The 25,423-nt window shown below is 39.4% G+C and overlaps 1 protein-coding gene across 2 annotated transcripts; it reads right to left on the bottom strand.

Annotated features, from left to right (window-relative positions):
* Positions 1-4,644: 4,644 nt before the first annotated feature.
* Positions 4,645-24,549, bottom strand: LOC122743253 (gastrula zinc finger protein XlCGF57.1-like). 2 transcript variants are annotated; one of them, XM_043988073.1, is made up of 6 exons: positions 24,485-24,549; positions 23,298-23,401; positions 18,738-18,808; positions 10,667-10,793; positions 9,623-9,718; positions 4,645-7,272 (listed from the first exon to the last, which is right to left on the bottom strand). In XM_043988073.1, the coding sequence occupies exons 3-6, from the start codon at positions 18,753-18,755 to the stop codon at positions 5,504-5,506; spliced, it is 2,010 nt and encodes a 669-aa protein (XP_043844008.1). In that variant the 5' UTR covers positions 18,756-18,808; positions 23,298-23,401; positions 24,485-24,549; the 3' UTR covers positions 4,645-5,503. The 2 variants fall into 2 exon arrangements, with proteins under 2 accessions (XP_043844008.1, XP_043844010.1); XM_043988075.1 differs by lacking the exon at positions 18,738-18,808.
* Between the last annotated feature and the right edge of the window lie 874 nt (positions 24,550-25,423).

Raw genomic sequence — 25,423 nt, 5'->3', positions numbered from 1 at the left:
TTCTAGTGCTCCCCTCCCCATGTTCCAGAAGTGTTTCCTCTTCTCAATGCTCTAATGCCAAAGGTATCATCCTTCCCAGCCCCTCCTTTTCTTTGGGATCATTCTCTGGATTCCAGGTACTAATTGATGAGGTTAACTAGCTGCTAAGTCATAGGAAGCCATAATCTAGTCATCTTGCCTCCTGTTTAATTTCTTTCCTTCATAACTTGTCCCCCACTGCACCAAATATCTGTCAGTTTAGAAAGGTTCTACAAAATAAATTGGTGAAAGGAGGTATTGGACACTCGCCCCACAAACATCCAATCTTTTATTGGAGTTAGTGGAGAAATGATACCTAAAGGCTTTTAAACCTCATCAGCAACATAACTACCACCTGAGGCTGAAGGAAGGCATAAGTAAGCAGACTTGTCCAGCTCCATCCATATTAGGCTATGTCCAGCATGAACAATAATCCCAAAAAGGATGGGATTTTTTCCCTTTTTCTTTTTTATACAGAATAGATACCTACATAAATTGAAAAGTTGTATGGAGTGAAATTACATATAGATAGCAATGAAGTATGGAATTTCACATAGGCTATAGTAGTAATGACTGGCATATCACTTTGATAGCCATAATAATTCTTTGAGGCAAATGCTACAATTACCTCATTTTTTTTTATTTTTAATTTTTTTTTAGTGAGGCAATTGGGGTTAAGTGACTTGCCCAGGATCACACAGCTAGTAAGTGTTAAGTGTCTGAGGCTGGATTTGAACTCAGGTACTCCTGACTCCAGTGCTCTATTCACTGTACCACCTAGCTGCCCCTACCTAACTTTTTTTTTAAGTGAGGCAATCGGGGTTAAGTGACTTGCCCAAGGTCACACAGCTAGTAAGTGTTAAGTGTCTGAGGCCGGATTTGAACTCAGGTACTCCTGACTCCAGGGCCGGTGCTCTATCCACTGTGCCATCTAGTTGCCCCCCCCCCCCCACCTCATTTTTAATGGTAAAGAAACTGAATCTGAGAGAAGTTATATGATGTACCCAGGGTCACTGTGGCAGCTGAAAAATGAAAGGACTGAGGAAAGAAAGTTTTGAGCTTCTGATTTAACTAATATATGCCAATTGCCTAACAAACTTACTCTGCTTAGGGCTGGACCCTGAATATAGAGGGAGACAGACTTTTATACATTAAAAAAATACAACATTAAGTAATCTGATTTCTAATTGGATGAAGAATTAAAGACTGTCCAAGTTGGCAGTGGGGGGAGGGGAAAAGTACAATTCCCTGAAATCAGAAAAGGTCTCCCGCTTCCCAAAATGTCTGTAAAGTCAAAGGAACATGGAAACAATTGATTGATCAATATGGGACAAGTTTTCATATAAGACATGGGTTGGGTGAGATGTACAATTGTGAGAAAACTCCTTCCTTTAGATCTTAGGTCTTTAGATCTGATCAGGTCAGCATAATTGAGGGTTGGTTAAGAGTCTCTAAACAGCAGGTAGAGATGGTCCGGGTTCTCAGACATGCAGGTCTAAGTTCAAACCACCTCCAGAAATGTCACAAGATGGAGTCAGTGTGCTTCAATCAAATCCCACAATTAACTACATGTCCTTCTAATCCCCTCAATTTCCTTAGTCAGCCAGTTATTATTTGGGGTGGGGTTCAACTGCAGATTTCCCTAAGTCTAGCACTTTATACAATGTTGCTTTTAAGAATATGTAGTTGGGGCAGCTAGGTGGTGCAGTGGATAAAGCAACAGCCCTGGATTCAGGAGGACCCGAGTTCAAATACAGCCTCAGACACTTGACACTTACTAGCTGTATGATCCTGGGCAAGTCACTCAACCCCCACTGCCCCGACCAAAAAAAAAAAATGTAGTTAAAGATATAAAAGAGAGAAAATAGAAGTTAATTGCATAAGAGGATATGCAACCTCAAATTCTTTCCAAATCCCCCAGAATTGGGGTTCCTCAGGAAGTACTACTGGATGGGAGAAGTATCAAGTCCCCCTTGCACCAAGAAGCTTTGTTTTTGGCACGTGAAACTTGGTATCTCGCACTTTCTTCTCTTGGTATAATGTGGTGATCGAAGGCAGCAAAGTCCTCAGGGAAGGTGATATGGCATGGTAGGGAAAGAACTGAAATGGGAATCAGAAGCCCTTAGTTTAAATCCCAACTCTGCTTACTATGTCTAGCTCTTAAAGGGTAAGTCACTGCTTCACTTTCTCCTTATGGTTTCAAATCCTATAATCCTTGGTTTATTTCTCCTGGGAGTTCAGATTACCCTACAACCTCTCCCATTTTATCCTAACCTTAAATCTCACCCTAGCTACACTTGAATACTCTGTCCAGCTTCTATGATAAAGTGAAAGGATCTTAGATTTCATTGAATACAGGGATCCTTGTGTCAAGGGCTCTTTTGGCAATTTGGTAAAGCCAAATTGGTATGTGGTCTACATTTATAAAGGGAATGCTTACATTTCAGTTAAAGGTTAGTGGAAGAAATAAGTATCGCGTCTAAGTTTGTGGCCATCTAGGTTAAAAACCCCTGATCTGGGGCAGCTAGGTGGCACAGTGGATAGAGCACCGGCCCTGGAGTCAGGAGGACCTGAGTTCAAATCCGGCCTCAGACACTTAACACTTACTAGCTGTGTGACCCTAGGCAAGTCACTTAACCCCAAATGCCTCACACACACACAAAAAAAATTAAAAAACAAAAACCCTGATCTAGGGGATAAAGTGCTGGCCCTGGATCGAGGAGGAACTGAGTTCAAATCCAGCCTCAGACACTTGACACTTACTAGCTGTGTGACCCGGGGCAAGTCACTTAACCCTCACTGCCATGCAAAAAAAAACAAACCAAACCAAAAACCCTGATCTAATCCAGTGCTCCCATTTTACAGGTGATAAATGACTTGCCCAAGGCTCCAAAGGGAGCAGAGCTGGGATAGCAAACGTATATTTTGACCCCAACTTCAGTGCTTTCGACACTCTTACAAGTATGACTCCAGCAGAACCAGCTATACAGCACCACCATATATGTCTCATGCTTCCTTGTCTCCATGCTTTTGCTTATGCTGTTCTCTAAATCTGTAATGTCCTCCCCACTCCCTAGAGTCTTTAGAAATCTCACCTAACTTTTATGGCTCAACACAAATGGCATTCCTCCATAAAGCCTTCTTAGATCTCCCCATGTCAGTAAGAAATCTTCCCTGCTTGGATCCCACACTCTGATTTTACCTCTCTTAAACACTTTGTATTGTGTTATTTGTGTATGTTATTTGTGTCATGGCCTCTGCTGTTTCCCCTACCTCCCAGACCCTGATTTTAAAGTTTGTGAGATTGGCAACCAAGATTTAGTTAATCTTTCCTAGCACCTAAATAGTGCAACTCAACCACCACTTCATGTATGCTACCAGAACACAGATGAGAAGCAAACAATATCGTAGCTAGTGACAAAAATCTGACACCGATTCTCTGGTATTTAACACATAAAGTTGCCCCCATTTTAGCCTTTAGCATGCAATTTATGAGAGGAGACAAAGTATATACATTACATCTATGAATATTCTGACCAGTAAGAATTATCCAATATTCTATAAGATGTTCTAACTTATGGCTCTTCCAAATAGAATCTATTCAAAGGGTTTTTCAAAAGTATGAATTTTACAAATATGGTAATTTGGACATAATTGCACATGTATAACCTATATCTAATTGCTTATTGCCTCAGGAAGGGGGCAAGGGGGGAAGGAGGGATAGAATTTGGAACTCAAAACTTTTTTATAATAAACATTTTTATTTAAAACACGAATTTGGCAATTTTCTGATGAAAAAATCAAAGTTATATATTGTCACATAAAAAATGCTCTAAATCACTATTGATTAATGAAATGCAAATTAAAACAACTCTGAGGTACCACCTGACACCTACCAGATTGGCTAATATGACAAAAAAGGAAAATAATGTTGAAGATGTTTTGGAAAAATTGGAACACTAATGCATTGTTGGTGGAGCTTTGAACTGATCAAACTATTCTGGAGACCAGTTTGGAACTATGCCCAAAGGGCTATAAAGCTGTGCATACCCTTTGACCCAGCAATACCACTATTAGGTCTTTTTCCCAGGAGATCATGGAAAAGGGAAAAGGACTCACATGTACAAAAATATTTATAGCTGCTCTTTTTATGGTGGCAAGGAATTGGAAATTGAGGGGTTGCCCATAAACTGGAGAATGGCTGAACAAGTTGTGGTATATGAATGTAATGGAATACTATTGTGCTCTAAGAAATGATGAGCAGACAGATTTCAGAGAAACCTGCAAGGACTTGCATGAATTGATGATAAGTGAGATGCACAGAACCAGGAGAACATTGTATACAGTATCAACATTATGTGTGGATCAACTATGATAGACTTGATTCTTCTCAGCAGTACAATGGTCCAAGATAGTCCCAAAGGACTTATGATGCAAAATGTTCTCCAAATCCAGAAAAAAAACAACTGGAATCTAGATGCAGATCAAACCATACTATTTCTATTGTTTTTCTTTTTTGAGGTTTTTCCTTTTTGTTGATTCTCCTTTCATAACATCACTAATGCAGAAATATGTTTAATGTGATTGTACACATGTAACCTATATAAGATTACTTGCTGTCTTGGGGAGGGGGGAGGGAGAAAAATTTGAAACTAGAAATCTTATAAAAACAAATGTTGAAAACTATCTCTAAATGTAACTGGAAAATAATAAAATATTTATATGGAAAAAAAAGTATGAATTTGCTTATGTGCAACAAAGCTGTGCCTTAGTCTTAAGATATTCCCACTTTCATTACTTTCAAAGGGTTTCTTTCCAGTATGAATTCTCTTATAGTCCTTAAGGTCTAAAAGCTTTCCTACATTCATTATGTGAAATACATTTCAGAATAAAAGCTCTGATGTGCAATAAAATGTTGCTTCTTCCTGAAAGCTTTTCAACATCCTTTACAGTCAGAGGGGTTCTCTTTAGTATGAAATGTCATGTGCTTTAAGATTTTCAATCTACCAGAAAACTTTCCCATATCCATTACATTGAAAAGGTTCAAACCTGGCTAATGTAGAGATGTTTTGCATGACCACTCATGTATAATTTATATTGAATTGCTTGAGTTCTTCAGGGGTGGGGTGGGGAGGGAGAAAGAGAAGTTGGAATACAAAGTTAAAAAAAAATAATGTCAAAATTTTTTTTTACATGTAATTTGGAAAAAAATAAAATTCTAAATAAGAAAAAAAAGGTTCATCTCCAGTACGAGTTCTCTTAGATTAAGGTGTTCCTGCTGGTTGAAAGCTTTCTCATATTCTTTACATTTAGATGACTTCTTTCCAGTATGAATTATCTGATGTTTCTTAAGCTTTGAACTGTGTAAGGTTTTCTCACATTCATTACATTCAAAGGGTTTCTGTCTCTCTCTCTTTTTTTTAATGTGAAGTTTGGACTCCCACTATTGGCTGTTCCAGTATCAGTACATTTGAAGGCTTTCTCTCTACCATGAATGTTCATGTTTTTTAAAGTTTCCATACCATCTAAAAGCTTTCCCACATTCATTACATTGAAAAGGTTTCTCTCCAGTATGAATTTTCTTATGTGTATTAAGGTCTTTCTTCTGGTTGAAGGTTTTCCCACATTCCTTACATTCAAAGGATTTCTCTCCAGCATGTATATATTTATGCTTTGTAAAGCTTAAATGCCATCTAAAAGTTTTTCCACATTCATTACATTGAAAAGGGTTCTCTCCAGTATGAATTCTCTTATGTGCAAGAAGATTTCCCTTTCGGAAAAAGGTTTTCCCACATTCATTACATTGAAAAGGTTTCTCTCCAGTAAGAATTCTCTTATGTGTATTAAGGTCTTTCTTCTGGTTGAAGGTTTTCCCACATTCCTTACATTCAAAGGATTTCTCTCTAGCATGTATATATTTATGCTTTGTAAAGCTTAAATGCCATTTAAAAGTTTTTCCACATTTATTACATTGAAAAGGTTTCTCTCCAGTATGAATTCTCTTATGTGCAAGAAGATTTCCCTTTTGGAAAAAGGTTTTCCCACATTCATTACATTGAAAAGGTTTCTCTCCAGTATGAATTTTCTTATGTGTAGTAAGATTTCCCTTGTAGAGAAAGGCTTTCCCACATTCATTACAGTGAAAAGGTTTTTCTCCAGTATGTCTTTTCTTATGTCTATTAAGACTTCCCTTGTAGAGAAAGGTTCTCTTACATTCATTACACTGAAAAAGTTTCTCTCCAGTATGAATTTTCTTATGCATATTAAGAGTTATCTTTCTTTTGAAATACTTTCCACAATCCTGACATTTATAGGAATTCTCTCCAGTATGAATTCCCTTATGCATATTAAGGGTTACCTTTCTTTTGAAATACTTTCCATGACAGTTATGGGAATTCTCTCCAGTATGAATTCTCTTATGCATATTAAGAGTTACCTTTCTTTTGAAATACTTTCCACAATCCTGACATTTATAGGAATTCTCTCCAGTATGAATTCTCTTATGCATATTAAGGGTTACCTTTCTTTTGAAATACTTTCCACAATCCTGACATTTATAGGAATTCTCTCCAGTATGAATTCTCTTATGTTGACTAAGATAATTCCTCTGGCTAAAAGTTTTGTTACATTTATTATATTCCAAAGGCTTTTCTTCATTATCAGTTTTCTGACGTAAAGTACGGTTTGAATTGTAGCTCAAAGTTTTCCCACATTCCTTAAATTTATGAGATTTTTCTCCAGCATGAACTCTTCCATATACAGTAAGGCATGAATTGATGCTAAAGGTTTTGCCACATTCATTACTTCTAAGTTTTGAGTTGTAGCTTAAAGACTTCTTGTATTTATTAAACTTATAAATTTTATTCACCATGGAAATTCTGTTATGTTTAATTGGGTCTGAAAACCATTTGAAGAGCTTTCCAACTTTATCATGCTTATGAAAATATTTTTCTATAGAAATATTTTGTTGTGGAATGAGGACTGAACTGAAACTTAATTTTCTCCCAAATGTAATAAATTCTGGAATACTGAACTTGTGAGATGTTTTTCTATGATTGACTCTTACTTTCTTGGATTGTCTCTTTGGGCTGTTTATCTGCCTTTCTAGTCCAATCTCACAGTTCCAAGCTTTACCCAATTTAGAATCCCAGAAACCATCCTTTTCGAGTCTCTTGGTGGATGGCTCTCTTATAGAAATACAATGCTTTGTAGTTGACTCCTCAGTTTCCCATTCTATTTTCTGAACAGGGGAATCTGAAAGAAACACAGAGGTGTCAACACCCATTGCTCAATGTTGTGGGAAAAGAAAAACAGCTTTATACGAAATTCTAGATTCAGTCTTCTCCAATGGAGAGAAGAAGGGTGACTAATTTGGAAAAGGTAGAATAAACATGGCTATGAGGGAGCTGAAGCCCAAGAACGGTGAGGAGAAAGTAACAGAGCTGCCTATGACTTCAAAAATGTTTAAATTTTCAGAAAGGAAAATGTTAATTCTAAAAACTATAGACTTATATTTCAAGTGGATTTCTGTTAAAATTGAAGAAGGGATAGTGTCTGAAGCTATGACTTCATTGATATAATGAATTCCCAGATGAAAAAGCTTCCCTCGGGCCCAAGGAGGTTGGCACCTTCTCTGAAAATTATAGTTTCATAGCTGTCTAGAACATCAAACAGCCATGTGGTGCCACAGTGCATAAAACACTCAGTCTGGAGCCAAGAAGACATCTTCCTGAGTCCAAATCTGAACTTGACACTTACTAGCTCATGTGAACCTGGGTAAGTCACTTAACCCTGCTGGTCTCAGTTTCCTCATCTGGAAAATGGGCCTGGAGAAGGAGATGGCAAACCACTCCATTATCTCCGCCAAGAAAACCCCAAACAGGATCACAAAGAGTTGGATACAAGTGAGAGGACTGAACAACACAAGAATATTATTGAGAGGTTTGTTCAAGGTTACACAGCCAGTGTGAATTCTAGGTGTGACTTCATCCCAGGTCTTTTGGGCTCTGAGGGTAATTGCTCACTATACCCATTCTCTCTTTAAATTTGGAGAAACCATAATCAACCAGATAGTTTGTGAGCACATCAGGAAAAAAAGTATCGATCCTCACTGCTCAAAACTGATTTACTAGAAACAGACCATGAAAAGTTGAATGTATGTCCTTTATTTAAATGTCTGGTCTGGGAGATGAAGAACATCTATCTTTGTGGACAAGAAGAAATATAGCTTTTGAGGGTTGCGTAGTTGATTAGATTAGCAGACGGTTGAATAATCTTACTCAAAAAGTACTGAAAAGTTCAGCCCAGAGAACTTCAGATCTGTTGCAGATCACAGATCTGGAGCTCAGATCCAGGTTCCTCAGAGGTCATCTAATTGAACCCCTTCATTTTACAAATGAAGAAACTGAGACATAGGGAGGTTAAATGAATTGCCCAAGGTCACACAGGTAGTAAGTGTCAGAAGGGGGATTTGAACCCAGGTCTTTCCATTTGGTAACCCTTCAAATCCTTGGAGCCTGCTTTCATGTCCTATGTTCCCACATACTGGGAAAATCCCTAGATTTGATGAGATAGAAAGCCTAGGTTTGAGTATCAATTGTGACAATTATTAGGTAGGTGACCATGGGCAGGTTAAGACATTGATTTTCATAGATCTTATCTGTAAAATGGGGATAACTTGTACACCACACAGCCCCAAAATTGGTAAAACAAAGTGCTACTGGTATATTAGTTATTATTATCAAAAAGTCAGTAATGACCTCAAAGACAATTTTCCATGAAGCAGTGGGAATAGAAAGCTGATTGCAGCAATTCAAGATGGGCCAGGGACAGTAGTAAGTGGATACAAGATAGAGATGGCATCTTTATAGGATCTATCCTTAGTAAAAAGAATGAGAAAAATTGGAAGGTGGATAAAATAGGCAACAGGATTAAGTGATGGTTTATTCTTTTAAATATAAGTCTGACTTAATAAACTCTTTTCCCTTTGCCTCTCAGAAAGGACTCTTCAAAGAGAATAAGTCTAGGGATTCAAGAAGAAGAGAAAAGGATCATGGGAATAAAGGATGAGATCCAGAGTAGACGTGGAAGGTTAAGCATCCTAAAGAAGAAATGCCAACCTTCTTCTGAGACTAGAGAGGGCAGAAATAGCAGGAAAACATTTTTTACATGAAAGATGAGATTATAGGGAGGAATACAGCATGGGCAATGATAGCTCTTCTCCGCAGGCCTAAGGACTTTTAGAGAAACCTCCATGTCCAGTGTTTTAAAGATAACATATTCTAATGAAACAGTCAAGCTATTGCTTGCAGACTCCTCTTTTTGCCTGATTTTGTTGTTCAGTTGTTTTCAGTCATGTCCAACTCTTTGTAACCCCCTTTTTGGAGTTTTCTTACCAGAGATACTGAAGTGGTTTGTCATTTCCTTCTCTAGCTCCTTTGACAGATAAGGAAACTGAAGCCAACAGGGTGAAGTGACTTGTCCAAGGTCACAGAGCTAGTTTCAGTGTCAGAGGCCAGATCTGAACTCAAAAAGATGAGTCTTCCTGACTCCAGGCCTGGCACTCTATCTACTGTACAACCTACCTGACCTGGTTTTTACTCACCCACAGAAATGCATCTTGAGTCTTCTTCTCTTGTTATCCAGGGGGCTTCATGTCTTTCCAGCTGAGAGATCACATTTGGTTTGGAAACTGGAAGTCCTGCCCAAGAAGAAATAAATGGAGAATGTTGAAAACTGAGACACCGGAGAATTGAGTCTTGCTCTCTCTCTTTGAAGAAAAGAGAGTCTGCCTGGAAATGCCAATGGTGTGGTATCAATGACTTCTGAAGAATGATTCCCTCAGCAAATGGGAGGGATCGAACACAGGGCTCGATGTCGACTCAGAGAAAATGGGTTCACTTTAAGACATTCCCACGCTGCTGGGAAAAGTCTTTAGTTACTAACCCTGAGACTCCTGTGGAGAATCTGAAACCTACCTGAACAGACAGTGTGAAAAGTACAGCCAAGGGCAGTCTAATGAAGCCGCTGATTCCTGACTGAACGAAGCAAGGACTTTGTGTCTGGGAGGAGCAATGACTATGGACACATTAGAATTCTCTGACCTTCCTGCAGCTGCTCACACATGACACTCCCTTCACCTGCCATCTCTGTTTTTTCTGGGGTTTTTTGGCGGGGCGGGACAATGAGAGTTAAGTGACTTGCTCAGGGTCACACAGCTAGTAAGTGTGTCAAGTGTCCAAGGCTGGATTTGAACTCCTAAATCCAGGCGCGGTGCTTTATCCACTGTGACACCTACCTGGCCCCATCTCTGTGATTTTTGCATGGGATGCTCCCCCCTTTCTGCAATGCCCTGCTCTCTCCCCTTCAAATCTCAGGACTCCTAGTTTCCTCCAAAGCTTAGCTCCACCACTAGCCATCTCCGACAGGAGGCTGTTTCTCCTCCCCCCAGCTGCTGTTGCCATCCCCTCGAAAATGACTTTATTTTGTAGACATATACATACAAGGTGTATCCCTGGAGAGTATAAAAGTTTTTTAAGAATGGGGACTGTCTCATTTTTACCTTTGTCCCTCTAGTGTCTAGGATAGTTCCCGGTACACAGTCAGAGCTTAATAAATGCTTACTGAATAACTGAAAAAATAACCTTACCAAGAGAGACAAAATTCTCATAGTTCTCCAGCATCACGCCCCTGTACATGTCCTTCTGGCCAGGATCCAAATAGTCCCATTCCTCCTGCGTGAATTCCACAGTAACATCTTGGAATGTCAGTAATTTCTGAAACATCATAGGAGATGAAAGGGACTTCAGAAGCCATCTACTCCCACACCCTCATTTTACAGATAAGGAAACTGAGGCCCAGAGTTGAAGTAGTTTGTTCAAGGTCACCGAAATGATCCTACAGCATGAAGGGTTTGGGGTCTTTACTAATTCATTTAGCTTAGTGCTTATGGTAAACATATCACCTTCCACACTGAGCCCCCATGACCGATACAACTTCCAGACACCTGACAGAGGTATAAGCCAAACAACAGTAAAAACGGTACTTTCTAATCAGATCCCTCATATCAATTCCTTTCCATTAACAGTCATTACATGTGGGGCAGAATGATGCAAAAGGCAAGTCAGAAATGGTAGGTTACGACAGCGGTGTCAAACTCTGTGGGCCACATACTGACTTAGTTTTATAGTATAATGTTATCTGTATTTTAAAAATGTTGGGGGCAGCTAGGTGGCGCAGTGGATAGAACACCGGCCCTGGAGTCAGGAGTACCTGAGTTCAAATCCAGCCTCAGACACTTAACACTTACTAGCTGTGTGACCCTGGGCAAGTCACTTAACCCCAATTGCCTCACTAAAAAAAAAAAACAAAAAAAAATGTTGATAAACACTTCCCAATTACATTTAAATCTGGTCTGGAGCACTGAAGGCCACATGTCTGACACCTCTGTATTAAGGTGGAAGCTCTCTCCTCTCTCTTCTCTCTTTGGCTGCTAATTAATTTGATCTGCTTCACTTCCTTCCTTCCTTCCCGGCATTTCTGGTAAAACTGGGAAGCAGGTGAGAATGAACATTACTGACTGGGGAGAAGGGAAAGAATTAGGAACTGCTTTATGGGGATGACATTTGTGCTGAAAGGCTAGATGGGACATCAGTGTTTTGGGTGGGGAGTAGGAAAGGTACTACAAACAAGAGGCTATTAAGAGACTGGTTAATGGTAGAAATTTTTTTGTTTGGTTGGTTTTTTTTTGCGGGGCAATGAGGGTTAAGTGGCATGCCCAAGGTCACATAGGAAGTGTCAAGTGTTTGAGGCTACATTTGAACTCAGGCCCTCCTGCATCCAGGGCTGGTGCTTTATCTACTGCACCACCTAGCTGCCCCCAATGGTAGGGTTTTTAAGGGAAGAGGCCCTGTGCTCAAGTGTATAAAAATATCCTGTCTTCTTGTCAATGATTTGATTCCCTGCCCTTGTACAAATCCTCCACTGAAGTTCCACAAAATGCACTGAATCCCTTCCTCTTGGTTTTATAAAGCTCTGGAAGAAACCAGTGCAGGGGTAATGTAGTCCTGTACTTTTCTCTATAATAGTATACTTCCAATCCACCCTAAGTCTCTCTGATGATTGCTCTTTAGTTTCCTGAAAATTTGATCCTTTGTAATGGAATACTACTGTGCTATAAGAAATGATGAGTAGGTTGGTTTTAGAAAAACTTTCATGAAATAATGCAGAGTAAAAGGAGCAGAACCAAGAGAATACTGTATAAAGTAACAGAGATACTGTAACCACGATTAACTGCAAAAGACTTAGCTCCTCTGACCCAATAAAATTTCAATGATAAAAAATCAGATGGTTTTTTTTTTTTGGCAGGCAGTGGGGATTAAGTGACTTGCCCAGGGTCACACAGCTAGTAAGTGTCAAGTGTCTGAGGCTGGATTTGAACTCAGGTACTCCTGAATCCAGGGCTGGTGCTTTAACCACTGTGCCATCTAGCTGCCCCGAAAAATCAGATCTTAAGAGAGATCGGATGAACTCTGAGTGCAGAATGAAGCACGCTTTTTAAACTTTATTTTTCTTGAGTTTTTTGTATGTGTATTTTCATTTGCAACATGGCTAATATGGAAATATGGTTTCATGATTTCACATGTATAGCTGATATAATTCTGCTTGTTTTCTCAAGGGATGGGGGGTGTTTTTTAAATATTGTGAGACTAGGCTGTTTCTGTCTCAATTATTGGGGAAGTAGAGTTTCTAAAATATTGCTACTTATAAATTAATGGTTATAGCAAATGGAGAAATTTTAGGTGCTGTGGAAAAGTTCACTTGCCATGGTAATATACTTTTCAGGGATGTCCATGTAGAGAAGAGATTGATGCACACCCTGCCAGAGCTAGCTCAGCATTTGGGAGGATCAGAAAGAAAGTGTGGGAGAGAAGTGATATTAGACTGCCTCCCAAACTGAAGGTCTACAGAGTCATTGTGCTAACCTCCTTGCTATATGCCTGTGAAACCAGGACAATCTCCCAGCAACATGCCAGAAAATTGAAATGCTTCCATTTGAACTGTGGTAGGGAGGATGAGTACAGGAGTTCTGTAGGATGAAAAGGTATACATAGATTATAATCTGCTTCACTGGGCATCCCCATCAAGGAGGTCATAGATCCATATACATATCAATGAATACAAGTAGATGTGTATAATAGCAAAAAAAAAGGGAAAAAAACAAAGCATGGTTATTCTAAATGCAGAAGGGTCGTAATTTCTTTTATTGATTCATTACTTAAACCACCATCAGGTCCGGGTTGATGGATTCAATCATATGAATACCTACATAGTGAAAAGCAAAACTCAGAATGCTGTGGTGCATTTGTAATGTCACTGATTCAGAAGTCCATCAACAATGCTTATCATAATGCATCTATACGGGTTCATCCTAGGCAACCCCACGGCCATGTCCACCCAATGTACCAGAGGTCTTACTTTCTCCTGCTATCTCTAGGATGCTGGTGGAACATCCTGGCTACCCATTTGTTATCTCTGATGTTTGTGACCTGCCCATCTTTACTTTCCATCACTTAATTACCAATGACATCTTTTAATCCTTTTCTTTAGTGTTCAGCAATGATTGTCTGTTGAAGCCTGCTCACATCTACCATGGGTCTCTCCACTGTCCTCTATGTGAAATGAACTTTTAATTCTTTGGAGGCTGTTGCATCCCACATCTCTGATATACAACAACACTGGTAGAATGCTGGTATTAAAAACATAGGCCTTTTGCTTGGGGGGGGTCACCAAAGAAGCCTTGTGATTTCCTGAAGGTAATCCAGCTTGCTCTTTCTCCTGTTCAAACCAGGGTTCGACTAACCATCTGTCCAAGACATACAGACTGATGGGCACACTCTATAAGCTGTTCATCCAAATTCAGGTAGTAATTTGGCTAATAGACATTCTTTGTCTTCTTGGTATTTCCTATGTGGATGAAATGTCACTCTTGTGGTATTTTCTGCCAGCAGTCAGGAAAAACTCCTTTTTGAGATTATAGCTCTCTTCCAAGAGATCCTCTGGGATTTGAAGAAACCAACATAATTTCCCATGCAAAAAAGGAGCAGGGGGAGGCCCTCACCAGCCACTCACTTGGCTTGTATGCTGGGTCTCCTTCATCACAGTGGCAAAAAATTGTTAAGTATCCATAGGATACTTATGATCAAAGCATCATTGAACAGGACTATTTCCATTGTTATATCTTTCAAGGGATCTTAAATGATTTTGATGTATGGACACCTTGTAAAAGCAACTGGAAGGCAGCATTTTGTTCTGCTGAATCAAACTTTGCGGGAGGAGGGGGTAATCAACAAAGAATAAGCACCATGGGAGCTCACATTTCCCATATCTTTCAGTTAATTGTGAAACAGGAAAGATGTGGCTCTTTGTTGAATACTGATTGTGAAAGTCTACTTGTTCCCTACTAATACCCAGATTGAAGATTCCTTCAGTTTATATATAGATGATTCTCAAAAAGGTTTTGTGAAGATAGGAGAAGCATAAAGATCATAGTCACTGATGTTCTCTTAGTCAACTTTTTTTGGTATTGAGGGATGAGAACTTTCCTGTGCCTATGGTATTGTCTCTTCAGATAATGTTGTATATCAGTTCTTCTAAACCCTTACAGCTGTGTCTCTTCCTGAACAGACTGCTTCTGTATATACTTGGTCTAAGACAGCTGTTTTTCCTATCTTTAGTGCCATTTCTACTGCCCATTTTAAGGCTCAAGTGTGTCAGCTGAAACTTTCTGATGGTGAAAAAAAATTCTTTATAACAATTGTTACAAATCTTTCCCATTTTTCTTCTGTTCGTTGTCCTTCCATTTTCATCCAAAAAAAAAAAATCCCAGTTATGACTTTGCTCAGTTGTATATCTTGCCATACTTTCTTCAAACCAGTATTGCTCTCTACGCTTTTTTCTGATTTATGAGGAAATACTGCTCATAAGTCTATCATCCTTCCTTGCAAGATTTTATAAACGAGTTTATATTATAATCTGGTATTGCCTCTGGCTATCGTCTTTCTCTGGTAAGTCAGATGTTCATTGCAGCACACGGAGAGCAATAATTAGATATAAACAAATGCAAAAGAATTGAGAAAATGATCTGGAAGAAATAGGATGCCTAAAAGCTTCAGCTGCAGGATTCATAGGGAATTGAGACAAGTCTATAAGGATGATAACAGATATATTCAAAGGACAAAAGGCCAGAAGGTAGGAACATAGTTCACATTATAAGAGGAAATACAAATAAGAAACACTTTAAAATTTTTTAGCATTATGGATTGTGAAAAGAATACAAAAAAACTCGAAAGACCTAAGAGGAATTATCACATACATACTCATTAAGGTATCAAAAAAGAACAAAAAGGATGAAACACAATGTTCACGGGGTTGTGGGGAAATAGGTATACACATAGACTTCTGGTGGTATGCAAAAATTTTAGAGAGAAAGCTGACAGCAAGTCTCCTGACCTTCCTTGGCCCAGGAGTTCAGACAGAAGTAGTACCCAACCTATATCTAGTCACCTACCTATGTGCTTATGTAATGGACACTATAATAACATCCAGTTCTAGCAACTATTTCTCCACGTTCTCCTTCCCCCCATTTCCAGAACAGAAGAGTGGATTTTTTTTTCCTTCTAAGGCTTACTTACAAGAAAAAAAAATTACCAAAAATAAACACAAGAGGGGCAGCTAGGTGGCGCAGTGGATAGAGCACCGGCCCTGGAGTCAGGAGTACCGGGGTTCAAATCCGGCCTCAGACACTTAACACTTACTAGCTGTGTGACCCTGGGCAAGTCACTTAACCCCAATTGCCTCACTAAAAAATAAAAATAAAAATAAACACAAGAAAGGCGAATGGTTCTAGGTTTCTAAAGAGGATCATTATGAGACAGGCCTAGAAAGACCAAAGGAATTATCCCTTGAGAGAAAAGATTACATAAATTTGATGGCTTAAGTCTGCGACTGGGTAGAAGAGGGACAGGTAACAAAGGATGGGGATGATAAGAGCTCTGAACTCAGGGATGAAAGGTCAGAAGGCTTGGTGTCTTGATTCAGGGGTTGTGAAAGAGCTTAGGAAAGAGGGAAAGATGAAAGCCCAAGGTCCCAAATCAGAAGTTTTGTGGATTAGTTCCAAGAGGAGGCAAGGGTACTCTGAGGAGCAGATGTGGTCCAAGCAGGCCTAAGGCCTGGATCATCTGCAGGGCCCCTAGATAAAGAGTGTGAACAGGTGAAGTCCATTTTATTAGACTTATGAAATGGAAATTCTGGTTGTCCCCCATGCCTGGAATGCTCTCCCCCTCCTTCACTCTGACTCCCTAGCTCCCTGACTTCAAGTCCCAACTAAAATCCCTTCTTTTACCAGAAGCGTTACCCAACCTCTCTTAATTGCAATGCCTTATCTCTGTTAATTATTTCCTATTTTTCCTGTACATAGCTTGCTTTGTATATATGTGTTTGCATGTTTTCCTCTTGTTAGATTACAAGCTCCTTGAGGGCAGGGACTGTCTTTTGCCCGTTTTTGTATTCCCAGTGCTTAGCACAGTGCCTGGCACATAGTAGGTGCTTTGAAATGTTTATTGAATGGAATGATTATAGTAGAGAAAGTGCTGCAATGCCAGGGAATAGGACTCAGCAATTCAAATGTGTTGAGAGTAATATCCAAACTCCTTGCACAGGCATTTAAGGACTTCCAAAATCTAATGTCACCCCATTTACAAAATATTATCCTTAGATAAAGGCAGTCATTGAATAGTGGATAGAGAACCAACCTGAGTTAGGAAGACTTAGGTTCAAATCCCTTCTCTGACATGGTATAATGATCACGTATCCTGGGTATGCCACTTAACCCCTCAGTGCCCAAGGAAATTCTTTAAGACAAGAAATTATGGAGCAATTTCTGATCTTCATAGGTAGAGAGTTTCATCCATTCATTCATGTAGTTTTTTGTTTTGTTTGTTTTTTTGGGTGAGGCAATTGGGGTTAAGTGACTTGCCCAGGGTCAAACAGCTAGTAAGTGTTAAGTGTCTGAGGCCTGATTTGAACTCAGGTCCTCCTGACTCTAGGGTCAGTGCTCTATCCACTGCGCCACCTAGCTGCCCCTGCATTCGTGTAGTTTTATAAACAATGTATAAAACTAGATCTAGTCCATTAAAAAAAAAAATCCCCACCACTCCTCCCAAGAACTTTCCATGCTAGACAATCTTCTCACAGGTTCCTAGGAAAGACATTCACGTTGCTTCTAGCTTTGTCTTTTGATGCCCATATTTAGAGCTGGGAAGTAACTCGCACTGTCAGGTCTGGCTGCCTCATTTTAAAGATGAGGAAACTGAAGCTCAAAGATGTTGAGCGACTTGCTCTACAATTACTCAAATCCCATTCATCCTTTAACCCCAATTCCAATCTTTCTTCTTTTAGGACGTCTACCTCAGTCACTCCCTTCTCCATCACATTAAGTTATCTTCTCCTCTGGGCACCTAATAAATCTGCTTCTTCATACTGTTATGTAACATTTTCAGGTACAACAATGAAAATTATTACCATCCCAATAAGATTGCTTTTAGGATAGAAATTAAGCTTTATACTTGTTTACTACACAACATTTAGCTCAATATTGATGTGAGGATTAAAAATATGAGAGACATGGTAACTGGGTAATTTAATCATTTTATTAACAGGGCTGGTGGCCCTATTATTAATGAGGTCTATGGCCATCTCTCTCAGACCAACGACCCCTTACTCACAGTGGGGTTTGGTTCTTAAACCTTTTCCACTGTAGGAGGTCTGTCATAAAGCAATGAAATCTAATTGGTTAACATCATTCAAATCTAACTGGTTGACATGATTTGGAGGTGGGTTATATTAAAATGAAGTTGGAGGGGCAGCTAAGTGGCGCTGTGTGACCCTAGGAATGTCACTTAACCCCAATTGCTTCACCCAAACAAAAAAAAATGAAGTTGGGGGTTATGTGGCTCAAGTAAAGATGACATCATGTAAAAATGTAGAGGGAAACCCTCCCACCCCACCCCCAAAGCTGATGATGGCCCAATGGTCCTCACCTAGAACTGGTTCTTGCAGGCCAAATGTCCTCAGTAAAGTCCTTGGGTTTATCTAAACAAAAGAATCTGGCTCCACCTACAGCTCCTTTTAGTTTGGTTTGGATATGACCTAGATGAAATTTGATGAAATCTCTCAAGGAGGTCTTTGAGTGGAGGCACAGAAGACTAAAAAGGGGTGATCTCTGGGTCCCCCCAAGATATTGATTATTAATAATTATTTCTCATACTGAACTCACAGTAGGTTGAATCAATGTATGAATAAATGCTCAACAGGAAAAATAACAGAGTAAGCTCATGGTAAATGAGAAAAATTTCCTAAAGAACACCATGATATCACAAAAAGAGAATGGTTTAAGTGTCAGGGGCCTAGATTCTAGTCCAAGTCCAGCCACTTATACACACAAGATAGACAGTTGGTTGCTCCCTTAAGACTTTTTAGCTCTAATGATCTATGAACTTAAAGAATCCTACTATTATTTGTGAGAAGATAAAAAGTCGTTGGCGGAAGGAAAACTGATGTTCAGGACCTTGGCTGAATACAGAAGATGAAGGAAAAAGGAAAGAAACACGGATACATTCTGAGAAATGAGATACACTTCAAGAAAGGAAATATCAATTCACCTGAAATCTAGGAGTCATCTCCTCTTCAATTTTCCCCTTTTGGTGAAGGGCAGAGTCTTGAGATGGGAGTCCTAAGACAGGAAAAAGAAGTTATGAGTAAGAATAACTCTCCTTATAGCTCCCAAACGCGAAAAGACAGAATTCCCAACAGACCATCTAGGTGTGAGTCCCATGATTCTCATAGACGGAGTCGTCAAAGGGGGCCCAAGAGTAGACCCAACTCTTCCCAGAACTGGAGAAAAGACTCACGGATATTAGCACTGGAGAACACAACTCTATTCCTTTGCTTATAATAAGTTCCAAGGGTCAGAGCTCTAGGAGAATTAGGACTCGAGGATTATATTCACAAGGATATAATGTTATATTGAGAGTATAACCCAAGTGCCTTATTCATTTAAGGAGAAAAAGATTTACTCATGGCTCACAGGATAAAGAGTCAATTTAGTGGATTGAGTGGATGAGACAGAATGAAAATAGCTAATTAAATAATGAAATAAGTAGCACCTTGATAGCACCTCTCAACCTTTTGTTATTGTTGAGTCATCTTAGACTCTCCACGGCCCCATTTGGGGTTGTCCTGGCAAAGACATTGGAGTAGTTTGCCATTTCCTTCTCCAGCTCATTTTACAGATGAAGAACTGAGGCAAATGGGGTTAAGTGACTTGTCCAAGGTCACATAGCTAGTGATTTGAACTCAAGTTGTCCTGACTCCTGGGCTCACATATTCAAGCAAAAACTTTTACGAAATCTCAATAAATTATTTTATATTTTATGAGCTCCTTTATCTCTTGGTGGGTTAAATATTTTTCTTCACACATAGATTTGCAAGACATTTCTTGTTTTCTAATTTTTAAAAATAACGTGACCTGTTACACTTAGGTTGCATGTTCATTTGTAGCTTATTTATGGTATACAGTATAAGATGCTGGTCTAAGGCTGATTTCTGCCAATTTGCCTTGTCAGCAATTATTGTCAAACCCAAGTTCTTTATTAGTTTGTAATCTTGGGTTTACTGAACATTGGACTGCTATATTTGATTGTTCTTGGATCTTCCTTATCTAAACCTTTCCTTTGACTTAAAAAAATCAATATCAAATATTTTTTCTTTGTTTAGCATTTTATTTTCCCCCAATTACAAGTAAAAACAATTTTAAACAATCATTTAAAAAACTTTGTGCTCAAAATTCTCTCCCTTCCTCTCTCAACCCCCCTTTTGAGAAGGCAAGAAATTCAATATAAATTATACATGTATAGTAATGCAAAATGTTTCCATATTAGTCTAATATCAAATATTTTTAAGGATTCTGATTTATTATATAGTTTGTAATATGGTAATACTATCTTCTTCCCATTCTTGCTATCCCTCCATTATTTTCCTTAAGAGTCTTGAGTTTTTACTTTTTTTTTTGCGGGTCAATGGGGGTTAAGTGACTTGCCCAGGGTCACACAGCTAGTAAGTGTCAAGTGTCTGAGGCCGGATTTGAACTCAGGTACTCCTGAATCCAGGGCCAGTGCTTTTCCACTGCGCCACCTAGCTGCCCCCTTTACTTTTTACCCACTGCATTTGGTTATTATTTGATTTAATTCTGTTTTTGTTTGTTTGTTTGTTTTTGTGGGGCAATGAGGGTTAAGTGACTTGCCCAAGGTCAAGTGTCTGAGGCTGGATTTGAACTCAGGTCCTCCTGAATCCAGGGCCAGTGCTTTATCCACTGCGCCACCTAGCTGCTCCCTATTTGATTTAATTCTATAAAGTAATCCTATGACAATTTGATTGATATAGTATTAAATTTGTAAATTCAAGTAGTAAAGTCATATTTATTATGATGGCAAAAACGAACCATAAACAGCCAATCTTTTTCTAATTATTTAAGTATTTTTGTAAAGCACACTTTGTAGTTATAATTACAAAAGTCTTGAGTCTTGAGTGTGTCTTCATAGGTTAATTCCCAAATGCTTTAGGTATTTAATAGTTATTTCGAATGAACTTTCTCTTAGAGCTGGATCTTGCAACTGTTTTTCTAAAATCTATAAAGTAGTGGTGATTTTTGTGGATTTCTTTTATATCCTGTTACTTTACTAAAGTTATGAATGGTCTTAATTTTCCTTGCTGATTCTCTGGGGTATTTTACATAAATTATCACATTGTCTACAAGTAGAAATTTTTTTTTTCTTTGCCAATGTTCATACCTTTCTCTTTCTTGCTACAGCTAGCACTTATTGAACTTTGTCAAACAGTAATTTGGAGAGAGGGAGAATATCCTTACTTTATCCCTGTACCTTCGGAAGAAAGCTTCTAGAGTTCTGCTATTATAGAAAAAACAACTGTATATCTTTTTTTTTTTTTTAAGTGAGGCAATTGGGGTTAAGTGACTTGCCCAGGGTCACACAGCTAGTAAGTGTTAAGTGTCTGAGACCGGTTTTTAACTCGGGTACTCCCGACTCCAGGGCCGGTGCTTTATCCACTGCGCCACCTAGCTGCCCCTGTATATCTTTTTTTTTAAGTAATAAACAATTTTATTTATAGTTTCGTGTTCCAATTTTTATCCCTCCTTCCCTCCCTCCTCTTCCCCCTCCCTGAGGTGGCAATCAGATATAGGTTATACATGTATGATTATGTGAAACATTACCACATCAGTCCTTTTGTATAAGAAAACTTGAATAAGAGAAAAAAATTAAAGAAAGTGAAAAATAGTATGCTTCAGTCTGTGTTCCATCAATATCAGTTCTTTCTTTGGGGGTGGATAGTACGTTTCATCAATAGTCCTTTGGGATTGGATCATTGTAGTGTTGAGAATAAAGTCATTCCCAGTTCTTCATCAAACAATATTGCTGTCTCATGCACAATGTTCTCTTGGTTCTGCTCACTTCACTATACATCATTTCATACAAGTCTTTCCAGGCCTTTTTGAAACCATCCTGCTTGTCATTTCTTATAGCACAATGATATTTCATCACCATCATATACCACAGTTTGTTTAGCCATTCCCCAATTGATGGGTATTCCTTTGATTTCCAATTCTTAGCCACCACAAAAAGAGCTGCTATAAATATTTTTGTACAAATAGGTCTTTTTCTCTTTGGGATATAAACCTAGCAGCGGTATTGCTGGATCAAAAGGTATGCACAGTTCTACAGCCCTTTGGGCCTAGTTCCAAATTGTTCTCTAGAATGGTTGGATCTTTTCACAACTTCACCAACAGTGGATTAGCATCCCAGCTTTACCACATCCCCATCAACATCCAATATTCTCTGTTTTATTATATTTGCCACTTTGATAAGTGTGAAGTGATACCTGAGAGTTGTTTTAATTTGTGTCTCTCTGATCAATAGTGATCCAGAGCATTTTTTCATGTGATTATAGAACTTACATGAATTGATACAAAGTGAAAGGAACAAAACAAGACACGCAATGTACACAAAACAGCAATATTGTATGATCTACAACTATGAATTACTTGGCTCTAATCAGCAACACAATGATCTAAGACAATTCCAAAGGACTCATGATGAAAAATGCTCTCTACCTCTGATATAGGAGGCAAAAAAGGGGTTAACAGAAAACCTTACGACCCAAGCTCTAATTCAGATATGAGCTCTATGAGGGAGTCAGACCCCAGTTAATGGATAACTTACAAGTCAGGATGCTAGGTTCTCTTTCCCACAATAGTCAGTACCCATAACGGGAACAGAGGGAGAGAGGCCATGAAGACCTTAGACTAAATGACAGGCTATAGAAACTTAGACTAGAAATAAAAGAAAAATGAAGATATTTTGAAACTAGTCATGGGAAACAGAAAGAGACATGCGCAGAAAAGGCTAAATTTGTCCTTATGACCTATAAACCCCAAAACACACCTCCACTGAAAAAGGTACCTGCCTCGGCGGTTAGCTTAGGACCCCAGGAACTCCAAATTAGGGTAAGACCTCCCCTGTACCTCCCCAGGGTGGAGAATATTATAATGAGACTGATAATCAATTTATCCATACTATATAACTAACTGTCTTTTCTTTCACTATTTGAGAGATACCTTTCTACTTTTCTGGTTCTCTCCCTGTGTTCACCCACAGTATTGCAATAAAACTTAGGAAACTGAATTACTGAGTCTTGTAATTCTTTTGGGACGACTCCCATCAATATGACCCTAAGTTCAGCCCACATCACCTCCAGAGGTATATACTGATGGCGTCTGAATACAGACTGACACATACTATTTTTCACTTACTTTTTCCTCTCTCACTCTCTCTTCCTTCTTTCCTTTTTTGTTCAAGTTTCCTTCCACAAAATGACTAATAGGATATTTTACATGATTGCACATGTATAACCTATATCTGATTGCTTACTGTCTCAGGGAGGGAAGGATAGAATTTGGAGCTCAAAACTTAAAAAAACCCAATAATATAAAAAAATTGTTTTTACATGTAATTAGGGAGAAAATAAAATCTATTCAGACCTCAGACCTTGGGGGCCTACCCAAAGTGACTGAGGAGCCTGATAAAGGAGAGAAACACAGTGCATACCCCACCCAGGAATCCAAGCCAAATGAACAATCCCCTTTTTACCTGTCTGACGACTTTTCCGGTTCGGCACCAGAAATATTTGGGGGGGACTTGCGACCTGGTTTGCGGGGCTAGCTCACCCAAAGAATCGGAGGTCCATCACGAATCTTGTAAAATAAAAAGGAGATTTATTAGGAGAAATGTGTCAAAGCGGGCATCTGGACTGATGATTATTTGGTAAAATTCCAGAGGAACTGTATGAAATCCATGATTGTTATTTGGTAAAATTTCCTTATTTTTCCAGAAAAACTGTATGAAAACCTAGCCTAGCATATCAAAGTTCCCTTATAAGAACAGAAGTTGAACCTGGCAGATATGCAAATAATCAGACATTCTTGAAAACGATATAAGGACAAACCAAGTAGGTTTCTCTTGAGTCTTCTGGAGACATCATTGTCTCAGTTCCCAAACATCAGTAAGCCAATTTCGGGGTACAAGGATCTACTTATTTGCAAAAATCCCCAAAGGCTTCCTGCTCCACTTCTACATTGTTTGCTTTCCTCAGTGAGAGAGCAGTCAGACCGATCTGTGTTGTGCAAATGGAATTAAGAGCATTTTATGGTAAACCCAAGAAGCAGGAAACTAATCAGGCTGATCCAGGGAACGCACAACCTCCCCTTCCAACTGCTTAAATATTCTTCTCTTCCACAACTCATTGAATTCTCTAGAGATTTCCCATGCAAATGCATGTAACCGAGTTGCTGAGAATTAAAAAATGGGTGCTTGTCTTTATAATTGTGATTCACTTTGCATATGTTGTTATGGGGAACAGGATTCCTCTTAAGAGTCCACAGGTCTCCAGAATCCAATCCCCCCCCCCAAACCTTTAACCACCGCCTGTCTAAAAAGCCACTGCTCTGTCCCCCATCAGACTGAGACCCTGGAGGGCAGGGCCTCTTTTTGCCTTTTTCTACAGGCGTTTAATAAATGCTTACTGTCTAGTTATTTAAATTTTCATTGCTCCTTGGGGAGTCCAGTCCCTGGATACATACAGTCGGTATACAGTACTGCATACAGTGGGTATACATATCGCTCAAGTGACTTGTGCTGGTCATGCAGCCAGATAACCTCAGGGGCAGAATTAGAACCCAGATCCTTTAAACAGCTCTCCCCACTACCCCAACCTCGAGACCCCATCTCTTTAGCTGAGCTGCCCCAAACTGAGAGAGCTCCAGCTCACGGACACTTACCACGAGGAGGGCAGCGTTTCCCAACCTCCTCCAAAATCCCGTGGAAAAGGGTTGAAATAGAAAATCTCCCCGACTGCGCCTGCTCGGAGGTAGCGTGGCCCTGCCTAGAATCCACCTGACTCTCAGAATTTCGAATTGTAAGCAAGTTGCTTCTGGGAAATGTAGTCTCGGGGCTGGCGCGCAGGCGCACGAGCCAATTAAACCCCTTAAACCGACCTTAGCTAATCGCTTTCTGTGAGGGCTGGGCGCTGGGGAGACGGGAGCCTAAACCCCCACGGTTCCTGCCCTTGAGGCGTTTCTTTTTTGTTGGGAGGTGGGAGAGAAAGGTAAACCCAGACAGGAGGAGAAATGACTGTAAAAGATATGCAAAATAAATACCCAATTCAGGGGGCAGTTAGGTGGCGCACTGAATAAAGCACCAGCCCTGGATTCAGGAGGACCTGAGTTCAAATGCTACCTCAGACATTGGACACTGAGTAGCTGTGTGACCCTGGGCAAGTCACTTAATTCCCATTGCCCCACAAAAACAACAACAACAACAACAAAATATAAATATCCAAGATCAGAATGACGTCATAGGATCTCAGCCCAAGACGATAGCCTGAGTCATAGCCAGTATATATATATATATATACTGAGTCATAGCCAGTATATATATATATATTTTTTTTTTTTATTTTTTTTTCTCCAGACTTTCAGGTCTGCAAAGCGCCTGCCCTAAGCGCTCCGAGGGCCATCCTCCCGCCCAACTTCTCATCTTACAGATGAGGATACTGAAGTTGTGTGCGTATGCGTGTCCCGGTTTCCTCAGGGTCCCATCATGTTGGCTTTCGTCATTTTTATGAATTTCGACTACTTTAATGAGTCTAATACGACCGCGGGACTGAAGCTGACCTTGTCCTGCTTCCCAGATCCGCGAATTGCCTGAGGCTGACCAGA

This window comes from Dromiciops gliroides, chromosome 2 (genome assembly GCF_019393635.1).
Source record: "Dromiciops gliroides isolate mDroGli1 chromosome 2, mDroGli1.pri, whole genome shotgun sequence".
Taxonomy (NCBI): Eukaryota; Metazoa; Chordata; class Mammalia; order Microbiotheria; family Microbiotheriidae; genus Dromiciops; species Dromiciops gliroides.
This window is presented reverse-complemented; position numbering and strand designations above follow the sequence as displayed.

Excerpts from the sequence above, each read along its gene's own strand:
- LOC122743253 (XM_043988073.1), bottom strand. Across the intron at positions 9,719-10,666 it reads TGAGAATTTTGTCTCTCTTG|GACTTCCAGTTTCCAAACCA; the intron begins GTAAGGTTATTT and ends CTTCTTGGGCAG. Across the intron at positions 7,273-9,622 it reads CTCAAGATGCATTTCTGTGG|ATTCCCCTGTTCAGAAAATA; the intron begins GTGAGTAAAAAC and ends TGTTTCTTTCAG.